At 43.9% G+C, this 20,596-nt stretch overlaps 1 protein-coding gene across 6 annotated transcripts in view; it reads left to right on the forward strand.

Moving 5' to 3' along the window:
* The window catches only part of TTYH3 (tweety family member 3), a 222,755-nt gene that overhangs the window by 149,898 nt on the left and 52,261 nt on the right, over positions 1-20,596 (forward strand). For all 6 annotated transcript variants that reach the window (XM_073636709.1, XM_073636708.1, XM_073636711.1 and 3 more), the window contains exon 7: positions 4,155-4,230. In XM_073636709.1, the coding sequence (XP_073492810.1) occupies positions 4,155-4,230 (76 nt within the window). The remainder of the gene's footprint in view (positions 1-4,154; positions 4,231-20,596) is intronic.

Raw genomic sequence — 20,596 nt, forward strand, 5'->3', positions numbered from 1 at the left:
TCCTTTTCATGGGGATCGGCTATTTGGGGATGATTTGGACAAATACATCCAAATGATTTCTAGTGGGAAGGGTACTAGTAGTATAAACGTCCTTCATTTAAACAGACTTTTTCTCCTATGCCAGGAGCATCCGCCTCTAGGCAGTGGTGACGGCCTCCACGGGCAGACTCTAGAGGAAGACCTCATGGTCAGGCCCAGGCACAAAAGAAGGCCTGGGGCTGGAAATTCGCAAAGCAGAATTCTAAAGCCTCATTATAAAGAGGCGCCCCCCTTGCCAGAATTGGGGGAAGACTTCTGCAGTAATCAGAAGTCTGGCAAGAGGTAATTCAGGACTGATGGGTCATCTCCACTTTGTCTCTAGGATACAAACTAGAATTTCGGGAGTTTCCACCGTCTCGTTCTCTGAGATCAAACGTTCCCAGTGATCCAGGGAAAAGGCAATCTCTGTTTCGGGCATTAGACCGATTACTGGCTCAGGGGGTGATCATACAGATCCCCACAGAAGAACAAGGTTTGGGGTTTTATTCAAACCTCTTCACTGTACCAAAACCGAATGGAGATGTCATACCCATTCTAGATCTAAAGAATCTAAATCAGTTCCTGAAAATCCGCTCCTTTTGCATGGAGTCGATCAGGTCAGTAGTTTCTATCCTGCAAGGAAAAGAACTTCTGGCATCTATCGACATCAGGGATGCATATCTGCATGTCCCTATATTTCCCGCTCACCAAAGGTTTCTGCGGTTTGAAGTAGAACAGCAGCACTTTCAGTTTGTAGCCTTGCCCTTTGGGCTAGCAATAGCACCCCGGGTGTTCAAAAATGTGCTGGCCCCACCTAGTCTAGCCAGGTTAAGGGCACAGGGCATAACAGTCTTGGCGTACCTAGATGATCTATTGCTAATAGACCAGTCAATGACTCGTTTGGAGCAAAGTGTACTCATTACAACCAGTTACCTGGAAAGTCTGGGTTGGATTCTCAACCTAGAGAAGTCTTCCTTAAAACCGGTAATAAGCTGGAGTTATTTGGGCCTGATCATAGACCCAGCCCAGAAAAAGGTGTTCTTGCCACCGCCAAAAATAAACTCCATAAGAGAGCTATTGAGGATGGTCAGGTCGAAAGGAGATCCTTCCATTCGCCTTTGCATGAGGTTGTTAGGAAAGATGGTGGCTTCATTTGAAGCGGTTCCCTATGCCCAGTTCCATTCAAAACTGTTGCAAAACAGTATTCTGTCTGCTTGGAACAAAACGATTCAAGCTTTAGACTTGCCAATGCGGCTGTCTCCAAGGGTGTCCCAAAGCCTCAGTTGGTGGTTACTAACCCAGAATCTGCTGAAAGGAAAATCCCTCAGTCCAGTTATCTGGAAAGTGGTAATGACAGATGCCTGCTGGGGAGCAGTACTAGAGAAGACAACTGTCTAGGGACAGTGGTCAAGAACTGAAAGAGCCTTGCCCATCAACATCCTAGAGTTTCGGGCAGTGCGTCTGGCTCTGAAGGCCTGGACTTTCAGGTTAAGGGATTGTCCTGTCAGGATCCAATCCGACAATGCCACAGCTGTGGCCTATATCCATCAACAAGGGGGCACCAAGAGTCTTGCAGCGCAGACAGAGGTGAACTATATTCTAACTTGGGCAGAAAGGAATGTTCCGTGCCTATTGGCAGTCTTCATTCTAAAAATTAGAGTAGAGAATTGGCAGGCGGACTACCTGAGTTGCCAGCAGTTATTCCCAGGGGAATGGTCTCTTCACCCCGACATTTTTTGGGCTGTTTGCCAAAGATGGGGTACTCCGGATGTAGATCTTCTAGTGTCCAGACTCAACATGAAGTTAGTCAACTTTGTGTCCAGGACAAGGGACCCACTCGCATGAGGAACAGATGCGTTGGTGACCCCGTGGGATCAGTTCTCACTGATCTATGCATTCCCCCCTAATCAGTTGCTGACACGACTTCTTTGCAGGATCAAGCTGGAAAGAAAGCCGGTAATTCTGGTAGCACCAGCATGGCCCAGAAGGTAATGGTATGTAGAAATCGTGAAGATTGCAGTGGAGGATCCATGGTCCCTTCCACTACGGCCAGACCTGCTCTCACAGGGGCTGATATTCCATCCTACTTTACGAACGCTAAATTTACTGGCTTGGCTATTGAAACCCGCATTCTAAAGAAACGTGGGCTTTCCGGGTCAGTTCTCTCCACCTTGATTAATGCAAGGATCCCAGCTTCCAGAACTATATATTATAGAGTCTGGAGGGCTTATGTTTCCTGGTGTGAATCCAAGGGTTGGCACCCTCGGAGATATGTCATAGGCAGAATTCTTGCCTTTCTACAATTGGGGGTAGAGATGAAGTTGGCCTTAAATACTATTAAGGGCCAAGTCTCAGCTTTATCTGTCTTATTTCAAAGACCGCTTGCTACACATTCTTTAGTCTGGGGTTTTATACAAGGGGTGATGCGGATTAATCCGCCAGTTAAATCACCTTTGAGCCCTTGGGACTTGAACTTAGTTTTTGTCAGTGTTACAAAAACAGCCATTTGAATCGATACAGCATATTCCCTTAGTCCTTCTGACAAGGAAGCTGGTGTTCTTGGTTGCTATATCCTCAGTGAGGAGGGTTTCAGAATTGGCTGCTATTTCTTGTAAAAAGCCATACCTGACTATTCATGAGGACAGAGTGGTGTTGCGCCCTCGTCCAGATTTTTTGCCAAAAGTGGTCTCAGGTTTTCACCTAAACCAAGATATTGTCCTGCCATCCTTTTTTCCAAAACCATGTTCCAGGGAAGAGAAGTCACTACATTGTCTAGATGTGGTGAGAGCGGTCAAAGTCTATTTAAAGACAACTGCTCAGATTCGGAAGACTGATGTCTTATTTGTTTTGCCCGAAGGTCCTAAGAAAGGACAGGCATCGTTGAAATCCACTGTCGCTAACTGGATTCGGCAGGTTATAATTCAGACTTATGATTTAAGGGGTAAGATTCCCCCTTTTCAAGTCAAAGCGAACAATACCAGGTCGGTTAGTGCCTCTTGGGCAGTGCATCACCAGGCCTCCATGGCTCAGATCTGTAAGGTCGCAACTTGGTCTTCAGTACATACATTCACCAAGATTTATCAGGTGGATGTAAGAAGGCATGAGGATATCGCCTTCTGGCGCAGTATGCTGCAGGCAGCAGTATAAGTCCTCAAGTCTGGGGGTGCCCTACGGGTTGTCTCTCCCTCCCCTCAAATAGCATTGCTATGGGACGTCCCACATAGTAATTACTATGGTGCTCTGTGTCCCATTATGAAGAAAATAGGATTTTTATAACAATTTACCTGTAAAATCCTTTTCTTGGAGTACATCATGGAACACAGAGGCCCCGCCCCTCTTTTCTGGGGTTTAACTACGGTATATTGCTTTGCTACAAAAACTGAGGTACTCCTGGAAGGAGGAGGGGTTATATAGGGAGTGAACTTCCTGTATTGGGTATACAGTGGAACCTCGGTTTGAGAGCGTTTTGATTTGCGAGCAACTTTTTAAAAAAAATTCTGACTTAATAGACGAGCAGAATTCAACCTAATAGGGCCTGCAGTACTGCATTTGGCCTGACGTGCGGGGGCGCTGGAGCCGAGCGCAGCCGATCGCCGCCGTTCGGCAATGCTCGGAAAGACAGTTTTTGAGCCTTTGCGACGTTTGCCGAGGTCAGCCGACGTGTCCTCTGGCCTTTCCGACCGTTTACGAGGCTCTCCGGCGCCCCCTACCTCTGGCCGCATGCGGTATTGCATTCCAATGAAGTCAATGCGGAATGAATTTTTTTAGTTTCCATTGACTTCAGTGGAAAAACTCACTTTGATATACAAGTACTTTGGATTAAGAGCATACTCCTGGAATGGATTATGCTCGTAATCCGAGGTTCAACTGTACCAGTGTCCATCACCTGAAGGTGCCTCTATACCCCACATAGTAATTACTATGGTGTTCTGCGTCCCATGATGTACTCCAAGAAAAGGATTTTACAGGTAAGCCAGTGTTCTTTTTACAATACAGGTTCAGATACTGATGTGTTTTTCCAGCATATTAATAACAAATCTTTCTTTGTCACAACACAAATCCATATTGCCACATACCAATTTAAAATGTATTTTAACTGCTGGGCTTTCCTAATCTGTTGTTCCTTCACCTTTAAGGGCTGCAGCGATTTCTGCATGGATCCGGACACCTTTGTCACCAAAATAGTGGAAGAAAAATCAGTGTTGAGTGCTGGTAAGGGTTTTATTCCCCTCTTGTGGCCACTGATTGTAACCTCTCTTTTGATATGAATGAAGGGCAGACATTTATTCCTGTAACAATACCTCCTTCTGCTACTTCGGAGGACTTTTTTTTTTTTTTTAAACTTTGGGGCAATATTAATGAATGTGAGTGACTTTCCATAGGACCCTTTGGCAAGGAATTCTATCCTTCCTCTGACTACCCAAGGCCTTTTGGCCACAGTGTAAAGACGCCTGGTAATCTCCCCACTGAACTCTCTGATATAAGCTTTGAGCTGCTGGCTTAACTTGGTGCTGCCTGCACAAAATTGAAATAACCCTTTTGGGTGGAGTTGTCCTTTAAACTTTGGAGCAATTGGTATGGACAATTTTAGGCTTCATGTACACTGGCATCTCCTAAACTTGAGTTTTTGACTTTTTTTTTTGGCCAAAGCTCCTAAACTCAACTCCATAAAAGCCTATGTGTCCAACTGTCCATGTACACATAGGCTTTTAGCAGAGTTAAGAAGCTGCTGGGTTTAGGTGAGGTTAAACCTCCTGCCGAGGAATCGCGTTCAGGATAGGAAAGTTTTGACCGCCGGACTTGGAAAAAGGCAAATTGCGGTAAAAACGCAATGCGCTTTACATTTTCCCACGGTCAGGGTAGGCTAGTGTACATGCAGCCTTATTCTAACTACACTAATTTTGTGAAAGGTGAAATATTATTGGTCAACATAAGAGAACAGTATCCTAAAACCCCCTCTCCAGAATAATGTTAACACCCCCCCCTCCTTTCAACTGATAGCTGGGTAAAAAAAAAAAAAAAAAAAAAAAAGCTGCAGTCCTGTGACACTCTGGTCCCATGTCTTCTCTCTTCATTTGTTTACTTCCGGTGGGCTGCTTCTTTGGGGGTCCATGCCACTTGCAGCCCATTGGCTGTTCAGCAGTGGGGTCCTCTCAGGATCCACAAAAGGAGTGATGTCAATAGAGGACTGTAGGGGACCGGCAGTCTGAGGTGCAATCGCAGCACTGAATTAACAGACCCCTGTACTCAGAAATGGCGATAAGGGACCTGGACGGTGGACTTAGGTGAGTATATCTTGCTTCACCAGGTAAGAAAAACAAAAAGCCTTGCAGGGTGGGTTAGAAGGGGTGGAAGGGTAGCGGGAGTTTATTATTATTTTGCCTGAAACGGGGCTTTAAATAAAATAAATCCTTCAAAATTCAAAAGTGCAAAAATATACTCTAACATTTGTGCAAACCTTCATATAGTGTATATGTCCTAAACAATTGAGTAAATAGTCTAAGAATATTAAAATCCTCTAGTAAAACCGGAGCTAACACGCCTGTCACTTGTCTTTAAAATCAAAATAAGCCTCTAGCTGTAGAACGCCCTCTGGGGACACATCTTACATTTAGCACCCTTGTCCTACCACAGTATAGTACTCAGTGACCCAGGAACCTTTTGCAATGCCTAAGCGCTGTCATGGGAAGGGGTGTCTAGCTATATGCAAACCCTGACTTTGAGGAAGTCAGCCTTTCCTTATGGCCTTTGCAGGAGCTGTATTGGCACATAGAGGGTGAAGGCATGCAGGCCTGTTATTAGTAAGATTTGGTCTGTTAGGGTTACCACCTCATCCTTTTAAACCCAAACACATATGAATTACACAGGTTCTGAGGCTAATTTAATGCATATAAGGCACCAAGTGAGTTTAATTACCACCTTAATCAGCCACAGAACCTGTGTAATTAATACGTGTTCACTTTTAAAGGGATGAGGTGGCAACCCTATCTGTTGTACAGCTGGAGGCTTAATTTAAGCTGATGTGACAGGTGTGCTTTGAGTGTTAGACCGGCAGTAATTGCATAGTAACAAGAGGCAAACTATGGAGTACAGCAGAGAGCAACACAGTTATTAATACTTATAAGATGATATGGAGCATGTTTTTTTTGTTTCATGATATCTTTGAACAACATAATTGAATTGTTTTTTTTTTTTTAAATAAAGTTTATTTAAAAAATAAAAGATAAAGGCACAACGACCATCCAGGCCCCCATCTATGCAGTAGTCAGTACATAGAGCAGATGGGTCAGTCTGGGGTCTGCGTGCTGTGTTAAGGAGAGAAAGGAGGAAAATAAGAGGTGTGAGTAAGAAGGACGAGTAGAGAGGGAAGAAAAGTAAATGAGGTAAACATGGGCACGAAGTAGCATTCTAACCCCCGTGTCAAGGCGTGACTTAGCAATAGGGATAGATCAAAAAATAGTGAAGTGTTCCACTCTTTATATGTCTTGGTGTGCTGGGGTGGCTTGGTATGGCTTGGTGTGCTGGGAGCAGTGGTCAGTGTGGTTTGGCTTGGTGTGCTCGGAGCAGTGGGCAGTGTGCTATGGCTTGTTGTGCTGGAAGCAGTGGGCAGTGTGGCATGGCTTGGTGTGCTGGGAGCAGTGGGCAGTGTGGTATGGCATGGTGTGCTGGGAGCAGTGGGCAGTGTGGTGTGGCTTGGTGTGCTGGGAGCAGTGGTCATTGTGGTATGGCTTGGTGTGCTGGGAGCAGTGGTCATTGTGGTTTGGCTTGGTGTGCTGGGATCAGTGGGCAGTGTGGTATGGCTTGGTGTGCTGGGAGCAGTGGGCAGTGTGGTGTGGCTTGGTGTACTGGGAGCAGTGGGCAGTGTGGTATGGCTTGGTGTGCTGGGAGCAGTGGACAGTGTGGTATGGCTTGGTGTGCTGGGAGCAGTGGGCAGTGTGGTATGGCTTGGTGTGCTGGGAGCAGTGGGCAGTGTGTTGTGGCTTGGTGTGCTGGGAGCAGTGGGCAGTGTGGTGTGGCTTGGTGTACTGGGAGCAGTGGGCAGTGTGGTGTGGCTTGGTGTGCTGGGAGCAGTGGGCAGTGTGGTGTGGCTTGGTGTACTGGGAGCAGTGGTCAGTGTGGTGTGGCTTGGTGTACTGGGAGCAGTGGGCAGTGTGGTGTGGCTTGGTGTGCTGGGAGCAGTGGGCAGTGTGGTGTGGCTTGGTGTACTGGGAGCAGTGGGCAGTGTGGTGTGGCTTGGTGTGCTGGGAGCAGTGGGCAGTGTGGTGTGGCTTGGTGTACTGGGAGCAGTGGGCAGTGTGGTATGGCTTGGTGTACTGGGAGCAGTGGGCAGTGTGGTATGGCTTGGTCTGCTGGGAGCAGTGGGCAGTGTGATTTGGCTTGGTCTGCTGGGAGCAGTGGGCAGTGTGGTATGGCATGGTGTGCTGGGAGCAGTGGCCAGTGTAGTATGGCTTGGTGTGCTGGGAGCAGTGATTAGTACAGAAGTGCTGCTTCGAATAACAAGTGGCAGAGTGAGGTGGGGTACCAACTATGACAAAATCAGGTGAACGATCGGCTAGTTTTCCTCGAGGTTTCACAGCAAGTCGGAATTGAGGATTGAAATAATGTAGGAAAATTTGCGCACGACAAAGGCTTATTTTTATTTGTTTCTGAGCATGTCTTTTCATAGCTGATATTTTATGTACGAAAAACGGTACACATTAAACGAAAATCATTTGGACTGTTCACTTACGAGACTTATGTTTTGCAAAGTCGGACTTGGATGTCAAAAGAAAATCGATCGTTCGTGTCTCGTACAGAATTTTTTTCCCGATTTTTCTCATAGTTTGTACGGGGCTTTAGTAAGTGAAAAGATTGAAGCCAGAGTGTTCTGATGGCAGCCAGAAAACTAGCATTTGCTGACTAATGGTAACCTGGATGTAGAGTATCTATACCATACATTCAGTCTATGAATTCATTATATTATCTTCTCTAAACGTCAAGCTTCTTGATATCCAAATGTTAGATTTTGGGCCCATCTGCTCCCTGTACCCAGTATGATTATAAAGCAACCTAATCTTTTTATATGTTTGTTCTGTCATTAAAGGGGTTAGTCCTCAGATTAATAGCATGCAGTCCTGCATTTTGTAAAAGAATGCTTACGTGTTAGATTGCTTATTTTATTGCCTTCCTCTCTCTGTCTTGCAGGTGGCAGGACAGACCAAGTATTGGATGCGCCCAGCTACTCACAAACGTGTGCTTGACTTCATTGCCTACCCACGCATGTGCCTTCTGCTCTTGCAAAACACTGAGATTAAAGAGAGAGTGAACTATGTATGAGTGGGTGAGGAGCAAAGCCAAGTGCATGTTCGTGAGTTGCTTGGACCACGCATTCAACGCTCAGTACTTCATGCAAGATGCAGGGTGGAGGGCAATCGAAAAGGCAGCTTGAAAAGTAAACTTTCTTTTACGAAATGGAGCACTGCACATATTAATGTACGGATGTTGTATTGACGCTGTAATAGGGATTTTTTTTTTTTTTTTGGAAAATGTCAGGTGAGCTAACCCTTTAAGAAGGCATCCATATTTTTCCCATTTACATTAGGCAGTACATAAATGGCTTTAATTTATAAACCCGACAAGTCCTTGTAAATAGAATAGCAGAATGTCCTCCATCCACACAATGGGATGTCTATGACAGTTGAAGGTTGTATTGAAATCTATAGTGTAATCAAGGCTGAAGAAGCTGGAAGTGAAGGTAGCTTGTTGAATGGGAGAGTGGCTGTTGTGTAGGAGACGGCACCTTTATATGACCTAGAAATGAGTGATAAATATGACTGGCTTTGTCGTTTCCTCTCTCCCCTTCACACATTTTACTGGCTGACCGCTGGCCTTCTACAGCTGCTGCCCTGCCGACATTAACGCAGATTACCGCCTGATGCTTGGGTTCAGCTGGGTTAAAGAGAAGCTTCCATTAGGGGGATAAGAGGATCACACTTTACTCTTCACTCTACTGTTTATTTTGTCCCGTAACCCTGTTATATTTTACAGTGATTATTTTTATACTCGCGTAAACCAAAAATAGTGCTTGCTTTTCACTCTTTGCCTTAACTGTTAAGCGACTCTCTGCTTTCAAAATAGAATTTGTATTCCACACTTTTTATGACCCATCTGAAAGACACTTCAACCCCAACTCCAGATATAATAAAACCTTAAAACATTCCAACGCAGAATCTTTAACCATGGGCTATATGCAGCTACCATCATGTGATTGCAGACAAAAAATGCTGCAGGGACACCCCCTTATTAGTCTTGGCACTCCCATCTTGGCTTTGTTTTTTGCTAGTGTCTTTATCTAGGTGATGGACCTCTTCTGTCTATTGAGAGAAGCTTACCCCTTTTATATGGAGGATTTTTTTCTTTGAGGGATTCTTGCATCGAGATTCATGGCTGCCAGTGAGCCTTCCTTTTGGAGCTTTTGGATTGGTTGACTCCTTAGCTGAGCCTTGGGGGAACCGTATCCAGAATGAAGACACTGGGCTGACCTATGTCACTTCGGCCACTGAATCCTACATGGTCACTCACCTTGGCACATGGTACGTTGTGTTGAGTTGGCTATACAGTTCCAGGGCCATGGTCTCCTGGGGGGAGGGGGAACCCTGTCGCTTAGCGCATGGGGTGCGGTGCATGCCTGTTCACCGGTTCAGGTGCGATTCAGGTTCAAATTTTTTGCCTGAATTCACACCTGAGCCCAGGCCCAAAGACGTACAGGACCCTTCAGCAATCTGGTCCGTGCCCACCCTGGACCTGTGAACCTGCTTCATTGAGAGCCAGTCATGTGAATTGGATGCAGGGAAACCCTCATCCAATTTGCATATATGTGAACCCAGCCTTAAAAAGAATTACAGGTATTAATATTTTTACATAGTCACAGTGATCCAGCTTGGACTAACGTATCTATGCAAATACCATACCTGTGGGATCCCTGTAGAAGCTGAAAATCTCTGTATTAGACACCATTACTATAGTGTTCTCCACTAGCTTCTGGGTCCCATGCTATTCAGAGATCGCTTTGCGTTTTTTCTTGTATGCAAAATATTCTCTGGATGAGTTGGAGAGCACATTATTGCCCTGCCTCTCCGCCATATGGACCAATGTATCTATGTAAAAATATCCATACCTGAAGTTTTTTTTTTTTCTTATTTGAAAGTAATTTCTTCAAAAGCAACCCCTTGTCATGCAGGGTATGTCTTCATTATGTCCTGCAGATATACTCATTTATATGGCAGGATTGGTACAGATCCCACTGTACTTCCGGACAGCTCAGATCTCAGATCTCAGAGACCTGCTTAATAGCCCTTCAAAATACAAAACTTTGGTGCTTAGTTTTTTTGTCAGTGTCCTGTAGGAGAGCAGGTAGAGTCTGGACTGCTGCCCTGGGGTCTAGGAGACCTAAATCGCTCAAACATTCGAATGGGCCAGAAGTACAGTGAAGCTTTACTGATCCCGGCATGTAAACAAGCAGATGTGCCAGATGTCGGAAAAAGTCTGCATGATGGGAGCTTGCTTTTGAGGCAAAGGAATGTTCAACTGCTTCACTCTGGTAAGGTTATTGTGCCCAGAGTTAGGCCTTCAAGGAAACCTACAGCCAATGTGTACACACTTTTTTTATCTGCTGTACTTCAGTACTAAAAATATTATACAAATTTAGCATGTTCTTATGCACGTTAGTCCACTGATCTAGCAAATGCTGCTCTAGTCCCTAATGCCGAGTACACACGATCAGAAAATTGGACAAAAAAAATATGGTTTTCGAAGTAATCGTATGATAGTCTGATCGTTGGTACACAGCTTTTGAGAGCCGATTAGGACAGTTCATGCAAAACTATCCGTAGGGACAAACATAAAAAATTTTCTCGTACGATGCCAGAACGAACGATTTTCGTTCAATCCGTACAGTATTCATCCGAAAAAATTGGAAGACCAAGACCACGTATGCTCGGAAACAAAAGAATACATTACATTGCAATACAACACATTACATCACTTCCAAAGTTGTATTCTGTCGTATGAGATTTTTCGTAACTTGAGTAACCTTAATTTTCAATAAGACTAGCGTGCAAAAATAAAAAATAAAAAGACGATCATTCATCCGATATTCTCGTTGTATGTACGAGGCTTAAGCCTCTTGTGTACAAACTCAACGAGTTGCCAGAGAAGTGACTCATCCTTTGTTGGAGAGCTTTGTATGATGTTTCAGTCAGACACATCCAGCCTTAAAAGCAAGCTAGCGGAGTTTACCTTGCTAAACAATTGTGCACTGGAAATACTTTTTCTTTCAAACTAGGCAAAAAAATAAAATAACCCAAAGTGATTTTATTTGCCATTTGTATGTATGTTTGTATTTGGCTTACAGCTGAACCCCTAGAAGAAGAAAAAACTACTACAAACTGGGTAAGACCCTGGTGGGCACCTAATAGGTCCAAATATGGATGACTGCAAAATCTTGATAACACAATGCACTAGCAGTAGAATTTTGACCTATAAGGTTCTAACCAGATGGTATTTTGCATCTTCCAGAGTAGCATCCTATGTTCCATGTTATTCTCTTTATATATTTTTGTGGGTTTGGGCAGACTGGCTTATTCCCATATGGTGCTCCTGCCCTCTGGCGGCTTAGTTCTGGTCCTAAGTATTTGATATTCTTATGAATAGGAGATAATATGGCTCCACGAACGAAGAGCACTTCTGAAAGCAATCTGAAACCCCCTGACCTGAATAACCCACAATTTAGACTGATGGCCTTTATTTTCACTGCTGCAATACAGACCGTAGCTAGGGCCTGCAAGGGTCCAGAATTCTTTGGTAATGCTCCATGAGAAGAATGAGGCCAGATATTCCCACACCATGACCAGATTTGTGTCCGCTACTCCACCTCTATGGGGTCCATGGCCTGTATTCCCCTCAGACTACTATATCCTCATATACCATCCCTATTGTTTTGCTCCAATGACTGCTCACCTCGACCCCACTTTCCCTAAACATTTATCCTTTCCATCATCCCCGTGTAGGATCCTCAATGTTCAACATTCTACTTTTACTCTTAGGTAGACCAAGGGATATTGTATTTGTTAATTTCTATACCATGGTCTTTATAGACTTTGCAGGCTTATAAGTACTACCTTACCTTATGTAACCCCTAATATTTGTGTGAACTCCTGCCAAACATTCAATATAAAACAATGAACGAGAGAAAATAATAATTAGGTTTTACAAGCGGCTAGGGAAAAAAACCCTGAATTTTGACTACATTTCAGCTTCTTCTATTTCTCTGTAAAGCAGCACTGAGGCAGGAAGAGGGCAGGGCAATACCAGAAGCCAATCAAATGTCCTGCATTCACATAGGCAGGCAAGGAACATGCTAACAGAAGTAGAGAGCAGAGAGATCTCATCAGTGTGTTGCAGTTCCTCAGTGTCCAATTGTAAGCTGAGGCTAGGGGGGTGAGCAGACTGTTGCTTAAAGCGTTTGTTACCCTAAAAAAAAAAAAGGATCCTGTTCCTTTAAAGCATGAATAACCGCACAGTGCTTGTGCTGTGTCATTTGGCCCCCTATATCACCTGAAATACCTGGTTGATTCTGCCTGGTTCTGCCCTCCCCTCTGTAAACTGACTACGGTTTATCATGGCTGCTGAGCCCTGACACCATGGTCAGTTTATGTGCCTCCGTCATCCGCAGCTCTCCTCTGTCCTCCTCTGTCCTCCTCTCCCCCCTCCCTCTCTGCCTATCAGCTCTGTTTCAGGGCCCCCCTCCCTTCTTCTGCTGAAATAACTTTTACATCTTTATACAATCCTCTGTGTTTCCCAATTACAGATGCCTCTGTGCATGTGCCTTATAAAAAAATAGGCTGTCTATACCTTATTTCATAGCGGCCCTCACGTGACTGGCCACCTTTCTCCACCTTTCTCTTCCGCTCTCCTCCCAACTGATGTCAACAGGGGATAGCTATCAGATCGGGAGAGGCGGTCAGTCACATGCGCGTCGACCGGTGCCCGGAAATAAGGTATAGACTGCTTTTTTTTTTTTTTTTTTTTTTTTTAATAAAGCGCATACACAGGGGCACCTGTCATTAGGAAACACAGATGATTGTATAAAGATGACAGAGTGGCTTAACAACCACTTTAACTGCAGCAGTGAAAAAAATTATTTCTAGTTTGCCTTTACTTTCTGGCAGGCCTGTATAAATCTCAGGACAGGATGGAGAGAAAAACAAATCTGTTGGCAGGTGCAACAACGCTCATATTTTATTTATTTATTTTTTTTATGGATATAAATTAGCAGTGTGCGAAGACTTTGGCTTTAAAGTGGAGTTCCACCCAAAAGTGAAAGTTCTGCTTTAAGGACTCCTAGCTCCCTGACATGGCATGTAAATTTTTTTCGGGGATGGGGGAGAGGGCACCTAGTTTTGGGCTGCCTAGGTGACTCGAGCGGAAGTTCTTCTCTCCCCTCTCTCCCTGCAATCTTCTGGGACACGTCACAGGTCCCGGAAGATTGCCCGGCCATTGAGCAGGCGAAGCCTGACTCGCACATGCGCGGTGTGCACCCAGCTGTGAAGCCGCAAGCTGTCACAGCCGGTTGCCCACACTTGTGATGCCGGGGAGAGGTGAGAGAGAGAATGGAGGGTTCAGGTGGCCGCATCGCTGGATCATGGGACAGGCGAGTGTGTGTTGTTTAATAAAAGTCAGCAGCTACAGTTTTTGTAGCTGCTGACTTTTAATAAACACAAAAACACATAAATGTAATAAACTACATTGATTGGTCTTTGCTCTTCTAATCTAAAAGGATAACTGCACTGTTGATTATAATTTGCAAAAGTAACCTAGTAATGGGTTTATGATATTCCTATAATGTGTATTTACCTAGACACACACGTATCCAGTTCTCAGACATCCAAGATGTAGTTAGTCTCAATAGAAACAGCTGCAATGCAGCTACAATTTGCTTCAGCCATCTGGATACGGGCAGAGTGAGGTACACTTATACTGGGCATATTTTTCCTAAATGATGCGTTCTTCATGACAAAACTGAAGTAGCTGCATAGTAAATCTCAGTCCACATCCCAAGACGGCCCATCTACCCTTGAGGTCGTTTACTTTTCTATGGCGTGTACTGCCGCTACTTTTTTTGCATTCAATAACAAAATCATCTTGACAGCATAACCCTTGAGAGTGTCTTGCTGTAAATTCAGAATTGTCAGTATTCCCTTAGGTACGCCCTCTGTTATAAAGCTTTCAAAAGACGCTTTCAAAATGTACACATTGCACTGGACGTTCCATTTTCCCATAATGTTTTAATGGAATTGGCAATATGAAATCTTCGCATAAACGTCTTCACATAATGATGACCTAAGGTAGAACGCGTCATCTATTTTACTGCCAGAGAAGCACTTGACCATACCGAGCGCATGATCCGGTAAATGGTAAGCACTGGTCGGGCGGCCCGGCTAATTACAGTTTAATGGCTCAGTTGAGCAGGAGACGATTCGTACAGGAAAGATTCTTCTGAGAAGATGAACAGCTGGTGGGAGCAGCCTTAGAGTAGCGTAATGAATTATAGAGAACATCTGTCAGCTTCCATTGGCTGCTTTCAGGAGCTGTGTGCGTGCTTTGCTCTACCATCCATACATAGGCGTCCATGCAGCAGCGGTCTCCGGAGAGACATGAAATATTCAAAGGTGTTTTCATTCAGACATTGGGAAAGGAATCTTTAACAGGATGGCTGTGGAAGTACTTTAAAAGGCTTAAAAGAACACTATCGCCAAGCTATAATAAATAGTATACTTATGCTTACTGCGAAATCTGAAGGTTAGACACCTTTCTATCTTTATGGATAAAGTAAAGAAATGTGGGACTTTACTGGTGCGTAGCTCTCAAACTATTTACACGTAAACACATCTAAAATTGCTTAATTTTTAATTAGTTCAGATAAACTGAAAAAGAAAATCATATATATAAAATCAAACAAAATACATATCCCCAAAAGCCACCCCTATTGGTCCATCCATGGCTAAGAAGACAAACACCCATGGGGGGCTTGATACTTCCTGACCACCTATAACATCAAACTATTGAATGTACTTAGTACAGATATATGCTGTGTACATATTAGGGTATCCGCTATGGATGGAACCTTTCAACACGTTTTGCTTGCTGCTGCTTCAGGAATGGGGCACCAAAAAGGTTGGGCAGCGATTTATGTATGTAAATACATTCACAATATGCAAAGGCTTCCATGAATGGGCAGCAGAGGGGAGGGTCGGGCATAGCTGCTATGCCTTTCTCACAGCCCCGAGTGTCTGGTGTACCCTCCAGCAGATCCATAAACCTATCATATACAGTGCTGTGAAAAATTATTTTTTTTACATCACACTTAAATGATTCAGATCCTCATCAAATTTTAATATTGCACAAAGATAACCCAAGTAGATACAAAATGTAGTTTGTAAGTGAGATGATTTCATTTATTAAGGGAAGAAAGCTATCCAAGCCATGCCCCCCTTGCTAAATCATGAATGAACTGTGATTAACTACAATTTTTGGAAAGCAGAGTTAAATTTTACTTGCCACACCCAGGTCTGATTACTGCCAAACCTGTTGAATCAAGAAGTCTTATAAATAGATGCTATCTGACAAAGTAAGGCACACTAAAAGATCTCAAAAAGCAACACATCATGCAGAAATCTAAAGAAATTCAAGAACAGATGAGGAACCAAGTAAGTAATTCACATGTAGAAGTCTGGCTAGTGTTTCAAAGCCATTTCTAAGGCTTTGGCACTCCAGTGAACCAGGGTGAGAGCCATTATCCACACATGGAGAAAACTTGGAACAGTGGTGAACCTTCCCCGGAGTGGCTGGTCTACCAAAGTTACTCCAAGAGCATGACAACGACTCATCCAGGAGGGCATAAAAAAACCCAGAGCAGCATCTAAAGAGCTGCAGGCCTCACTTGCCTCAGTTAAGGTCAGTGTTCATGATTCAGCAATAAGAAAGGAACTGGGCAAAAATGGCATCCATGCAGTTCCAAGGCAAAAGCCACTGCTGACCAAAAATAACACAAAGGGGGTTATTTACGAAAGGCAAATCCACTTTGCACTACAAGTGCACTTGGAAGTGCAGTCGCTTTAAATCTGAGGAGTAGATCTGAAATGAGGAGAAGCTCTGCTGATTTTATCATCCAATTATGTACAAGATAAAATGCTGTTTTTTTATTTTCCTTGCATGTCCCCCTCGATCTACAGCGACTTTACTTCCAAGTGCACTTGTAGTGCAAAGTGGATTTGCCTTTAGTAAATAACCCTCAAAGGCTCGTCTCACATTTGCCAAAAACTTCTTGATTAGCCCAAGACTTTTGGGAAAATATTCTTTGGACTGAAGAGACAAAAGTTGAACTTTGTGGATGGTGTGCATTCCGTTACATCAGGCGTAAATCTAACACAGTATTTCGTAAAAGCACATCATACCACCAGTCAAACATTGTGGTGGGAGTGCGATGGTCTGGGGCTGCTTTGATGCTTCAGAACCTGGTCGACTTGTCATAATTGATGGAACCATGAATTCTCTGCTTTACCAGAAAATCCAGAAGGAGAATGTCTGGCCATCAGTTTGTGACCACAAGCCCAAGCGCACTTGGGTTATACAACAATAGAAAAGGGTAACTGTAAGTGCAAAGATAGTGTAACTGTGTACATATAGGTGGGCAATAAACCAATAGTCGTGTTGGTCCATAAGTCCATACGGGGTCAATTTTAAAGATGGATGGCAGCAGCTGTCCTCAGTGAAAGCCATCTCTGTAAACAGGATAAAGGAGGGGAAAACACAGGAAGCACCACCTGAATGTAGTATTAAAGCACAGTTTTAATTACAAGGTATGCAATACACTCACAGGATAATGAATAAAAACAGGCTCATCTGTGTGCACTGCCTATCCAGAACGGTCTCTCTCCCTGATGTCTCTTTGCTTCCAGTGACGCCATTCCCCTGTGTAACGCGCTGGTTCCTGGTGGCCATAGGACTGACAACAGATCCCCTGCCATCTCCTCAGCGCGTTGAAACCCATCTTGGATGCCAGAAGAGATACCACATTTACACACAGATGAGCCTGTTTTTATTCTTTATCCTGTGAGTGTATTACATACCTTGCTATTAAAACCGTGCGTTAATACTACACTCAGGTGGCGCTTCCTGTTTTTTTTCCCCGCACTTGGGTTATGCAGCAGGACAATGATCTGAAACACACTAGCAAGTCCACCTCTGAATGGCTTAAAAAAAAACATTTAAGTTTTGGAGTGGCCTATTCAAAATCCAGACTGAAATCTCATTGCCAGTTGTTCAATGCAGTCCTTACTGCCAAGTGTGGCAGAATCAATTATTGGGTTTAGAGGGCAATTACTTTTTCACATAGGGCCAGGCAGGTTTGGACAGCTTTTTTTTCATTTAATATATGTGAAATCATCATTTTAAACCTGCATTTTTTATTTACTCCTGTTATCTTTGTGTAATATTAACATTTGTTTAATGATCTGAATTATTTAGGTGTGACAAATGTGCAAAAAATAAAAAATCAAGAAGGGAGGCAAATACTTTTCACTGTAAATAATAGAGCTAAGACCAATGCACCTCCTTGGTCTTAACTTCTAGTGTGCCTTCACTTTTTACAAAGCGGCGAAATTCCTGGAATTCAGCTTTAATTGCCCTAGAGCTTCATTGTGCGCTATACAGCTTGGGCAAAGAGCACATGGTCATTTGGGGTACCAGGAACATTGTTGGATATTTACACCATTGGAGACCACAGAGTCTATTGTTTTCAATCAGACTCTGGGAGATATGAAGTTTAGCGCACACTGGCCATTTTGCAGCTCTACTAAACATCAAGCAGACGTTCTCCCAGCTCCTGAGTGTGCATAACAGCATAAAGTAGCAGAGCCCCTAGCTAAAAGGATTGTAAACGCCCTTACCCCGACACATGAAAATATTTAGTTTTTTTGCTAAATTCTGCAAATACTTTTTTGACACCTTCGGTGGTTATGAGAGAAGACAGCTATTTTTTTGGTATTTAGGTCAGTTCTGAGAGATATTCCGTTTCTGGCTTTCAGAAGATTTCTATCCCTGTAACCAGTATGAGGTGTAAAATGAAATTCTGATCTGTCTGACAAGTTTAGCTCATTAACATGCCAGAGTGAAGCTAGACTTTAATTAGATGGGGGCAGGTGATGTTTACCAGCTCTCGTCTCAGCTGTAATTCACAACAGAAAGCATCAAATCTGGTCTATCCCAGGATCTCGCACGACTTCGCCGCTCGCAATTTATTCAGCATTTCTGACAATCGGCACTTTTCTTGTCTGCTTTGCAAATCTGATGTGTTCTTTTTCCAGATGTCAAACAAACAGTTGGAGGGTGCACGACAAGATTTTTTACTTTTAAATGAGCATTTAAAGTTGTAGCATTTTAAATAGAGTAGGGAAAGGTCAAAAGCTCTGTCCGTTTTTTTTTTTCTCTGTACTGTGGGGACATTTCTCCTTCATTTTCTGGTGACTGGGATAGTAAATATCCTTCCATAGCCCCCAAAACCATCTCCTGATAGAACAGAGCCTTGGGGGTACTCTGCACATGCTCAGTTTGGTGTGTATTGCTAGAGAGTTTTTTTCTTTTCTTGGGAGAGTGCATGTGATCAGGGCACAGGGCCAATCAGCACTGTCCAGATAGAGGGTCAGGGGTCCTGCAGCCTCACAGGACGATCAGGGGAGAATGAAAACTCCTCCTACAAACTTTAACCAGACACTGATAGAAGTCACAAGACTGCTCTAGCTCAGTGATGGTGAACCTTGGCACCCCTGATGTTTTGGAACTACATTTCCCATGATGCTCATGCACTCTGCAGTGTAGTTGAGCATCATGGGAAATGTAGTTCCAAAACATCTGGAGTGCCAAGGTTCGCCATCACTGGTCTAGCTGCTGATGAGAAAATGTATTTAGCAGTTTATATTTTTGCTAAAACTATTGCATTTCCGTGTTCTCTGTACTGTGGGAGACCAGATATAGTGAATGCAGGGTCCTGGGTTTAGTAACACTTTAAGACTTTCTTTAGAATAGGAAGGGTTAGCACCTGTGCCAGGTTTTTATTGCTCTCGGCATCCACATAGAATTACCCCCACTGTAATACGCACATGAACTTTAATGGCATCCCAGTCTTAGTCCATAGGATTCAATATTGAGTTGGCCAACCTTTTGCAGCTATAAGAGCTTCAACTCTTTTGAAAAGGCTGTCCACGAGTTTAGGAGTGTGTCTATGGGAATGTTTGCCCATTCTTCCAGAAGGGCATTTGTGAGGTCAGGCACTGATGTGAACGAGAAGGTCTGGCTCACGGTCTCCTCTCTAATTCATCCCAAAACTGTTCTATTTTGTTGAGGTCAGGACTCTGTGCAGGCCAGTTAAGTTCCTCCACCCCAAATTTGCTCATCCATGTCTTTTATGGACCTGCTTTTTGCACTGGTGCGCAGTCATGTTGGAACAGGTAGGGGCTGACCCCAAACTGTTCCCACAAAGTTGGGAGCATTAAATTGTCCAAAATGCCTTGGTATGCTGACGCCCTAAGAGTTCCCTTCACTGGAACTAAGGAACCAGGCTCAACCCCTGAAAAACAACCCCACACCATAATCCCCCCTCCACCAAATGATTTGAACCAGTGCACAAAGCAAGGTATACAAAGACAAGGATGAGGGAGTTTGGGTTGGAGGAACTTGACTGGCCTGTACAGAGTCCTGACCTCAACCCGATAGAACACCTCTGGGATGAATTAAAGCAGAGACTGCGAGCCAGGCCTTCTCATCCAACATCAGTGCCTGACCTCACAAATGCGCTTCTGGAAGAATGGTCAAACATTCCCATAGACACACTCCTAAACTTGTGGACAGCCTTCCCAGAAGAGTTGAAGCTGTTAGAGCTGCAAAGGGTGGGCCAACTCAATATTGAACCCTATGGACTAAGACTGGGATGTCATTAAAAAAGTTTTAAAGACAGAAGGTTTTCTTTTATCTTGGTACATTCTTTGCATTAAGATAAAAAAACCTTTTGTGTGTAGCAGCACCCCCCTAATTACTTACCTGAGCCCCTTCTATCTCTAGCGATGTCCATGAGGCTCTAAGCCACCCGGGACACTCTTCCTGATTGACTGAGACACTGCAGCGTCGCCATTGGCTACCGCAGCTGTCAGTCAGCCAATTGGGAGAGAGGGGGCGGGGCCAGGTCGGGGCTCCATGTCTGAATGGATACACGGAGCTCTGACTCGGTTCGGGTGCCCCCATAGAAAGCTGTTGGCTGAGGGGGCACTCGGTAGGAGGGAGGGGCCAAAAGTTAAAGTTCATGTGTGTGGAAAGGCAGGCGTCCTAATACTTTTAGTAATATAGTGTGTGTATGTGTATTAATATATATATATATATATATATATAAATTTGCGCATCCCTTAGTTTTTAGAAAAACTAAGGGATGCGCAAATTTATATAATATATATATATCTATCTATACACAGATTGCACCTCTATCACAGGC

Source organism: Aquarana catesbeiana, linkage group LG06 (genome assembly GCF_042186555.1).
Source record: "Aquarana catesbeiana isolate 2022-GZ linkage group LG06, ASM4218655v1, whole genome shotgun sequence".
NCBI classification, from domain to species: domain Eukaryota; kingdom Metazoa; phylum Chordata; class Amphibia; order Anura; family Ranidae; genus Aquarana; species Aquarana catesbeiana.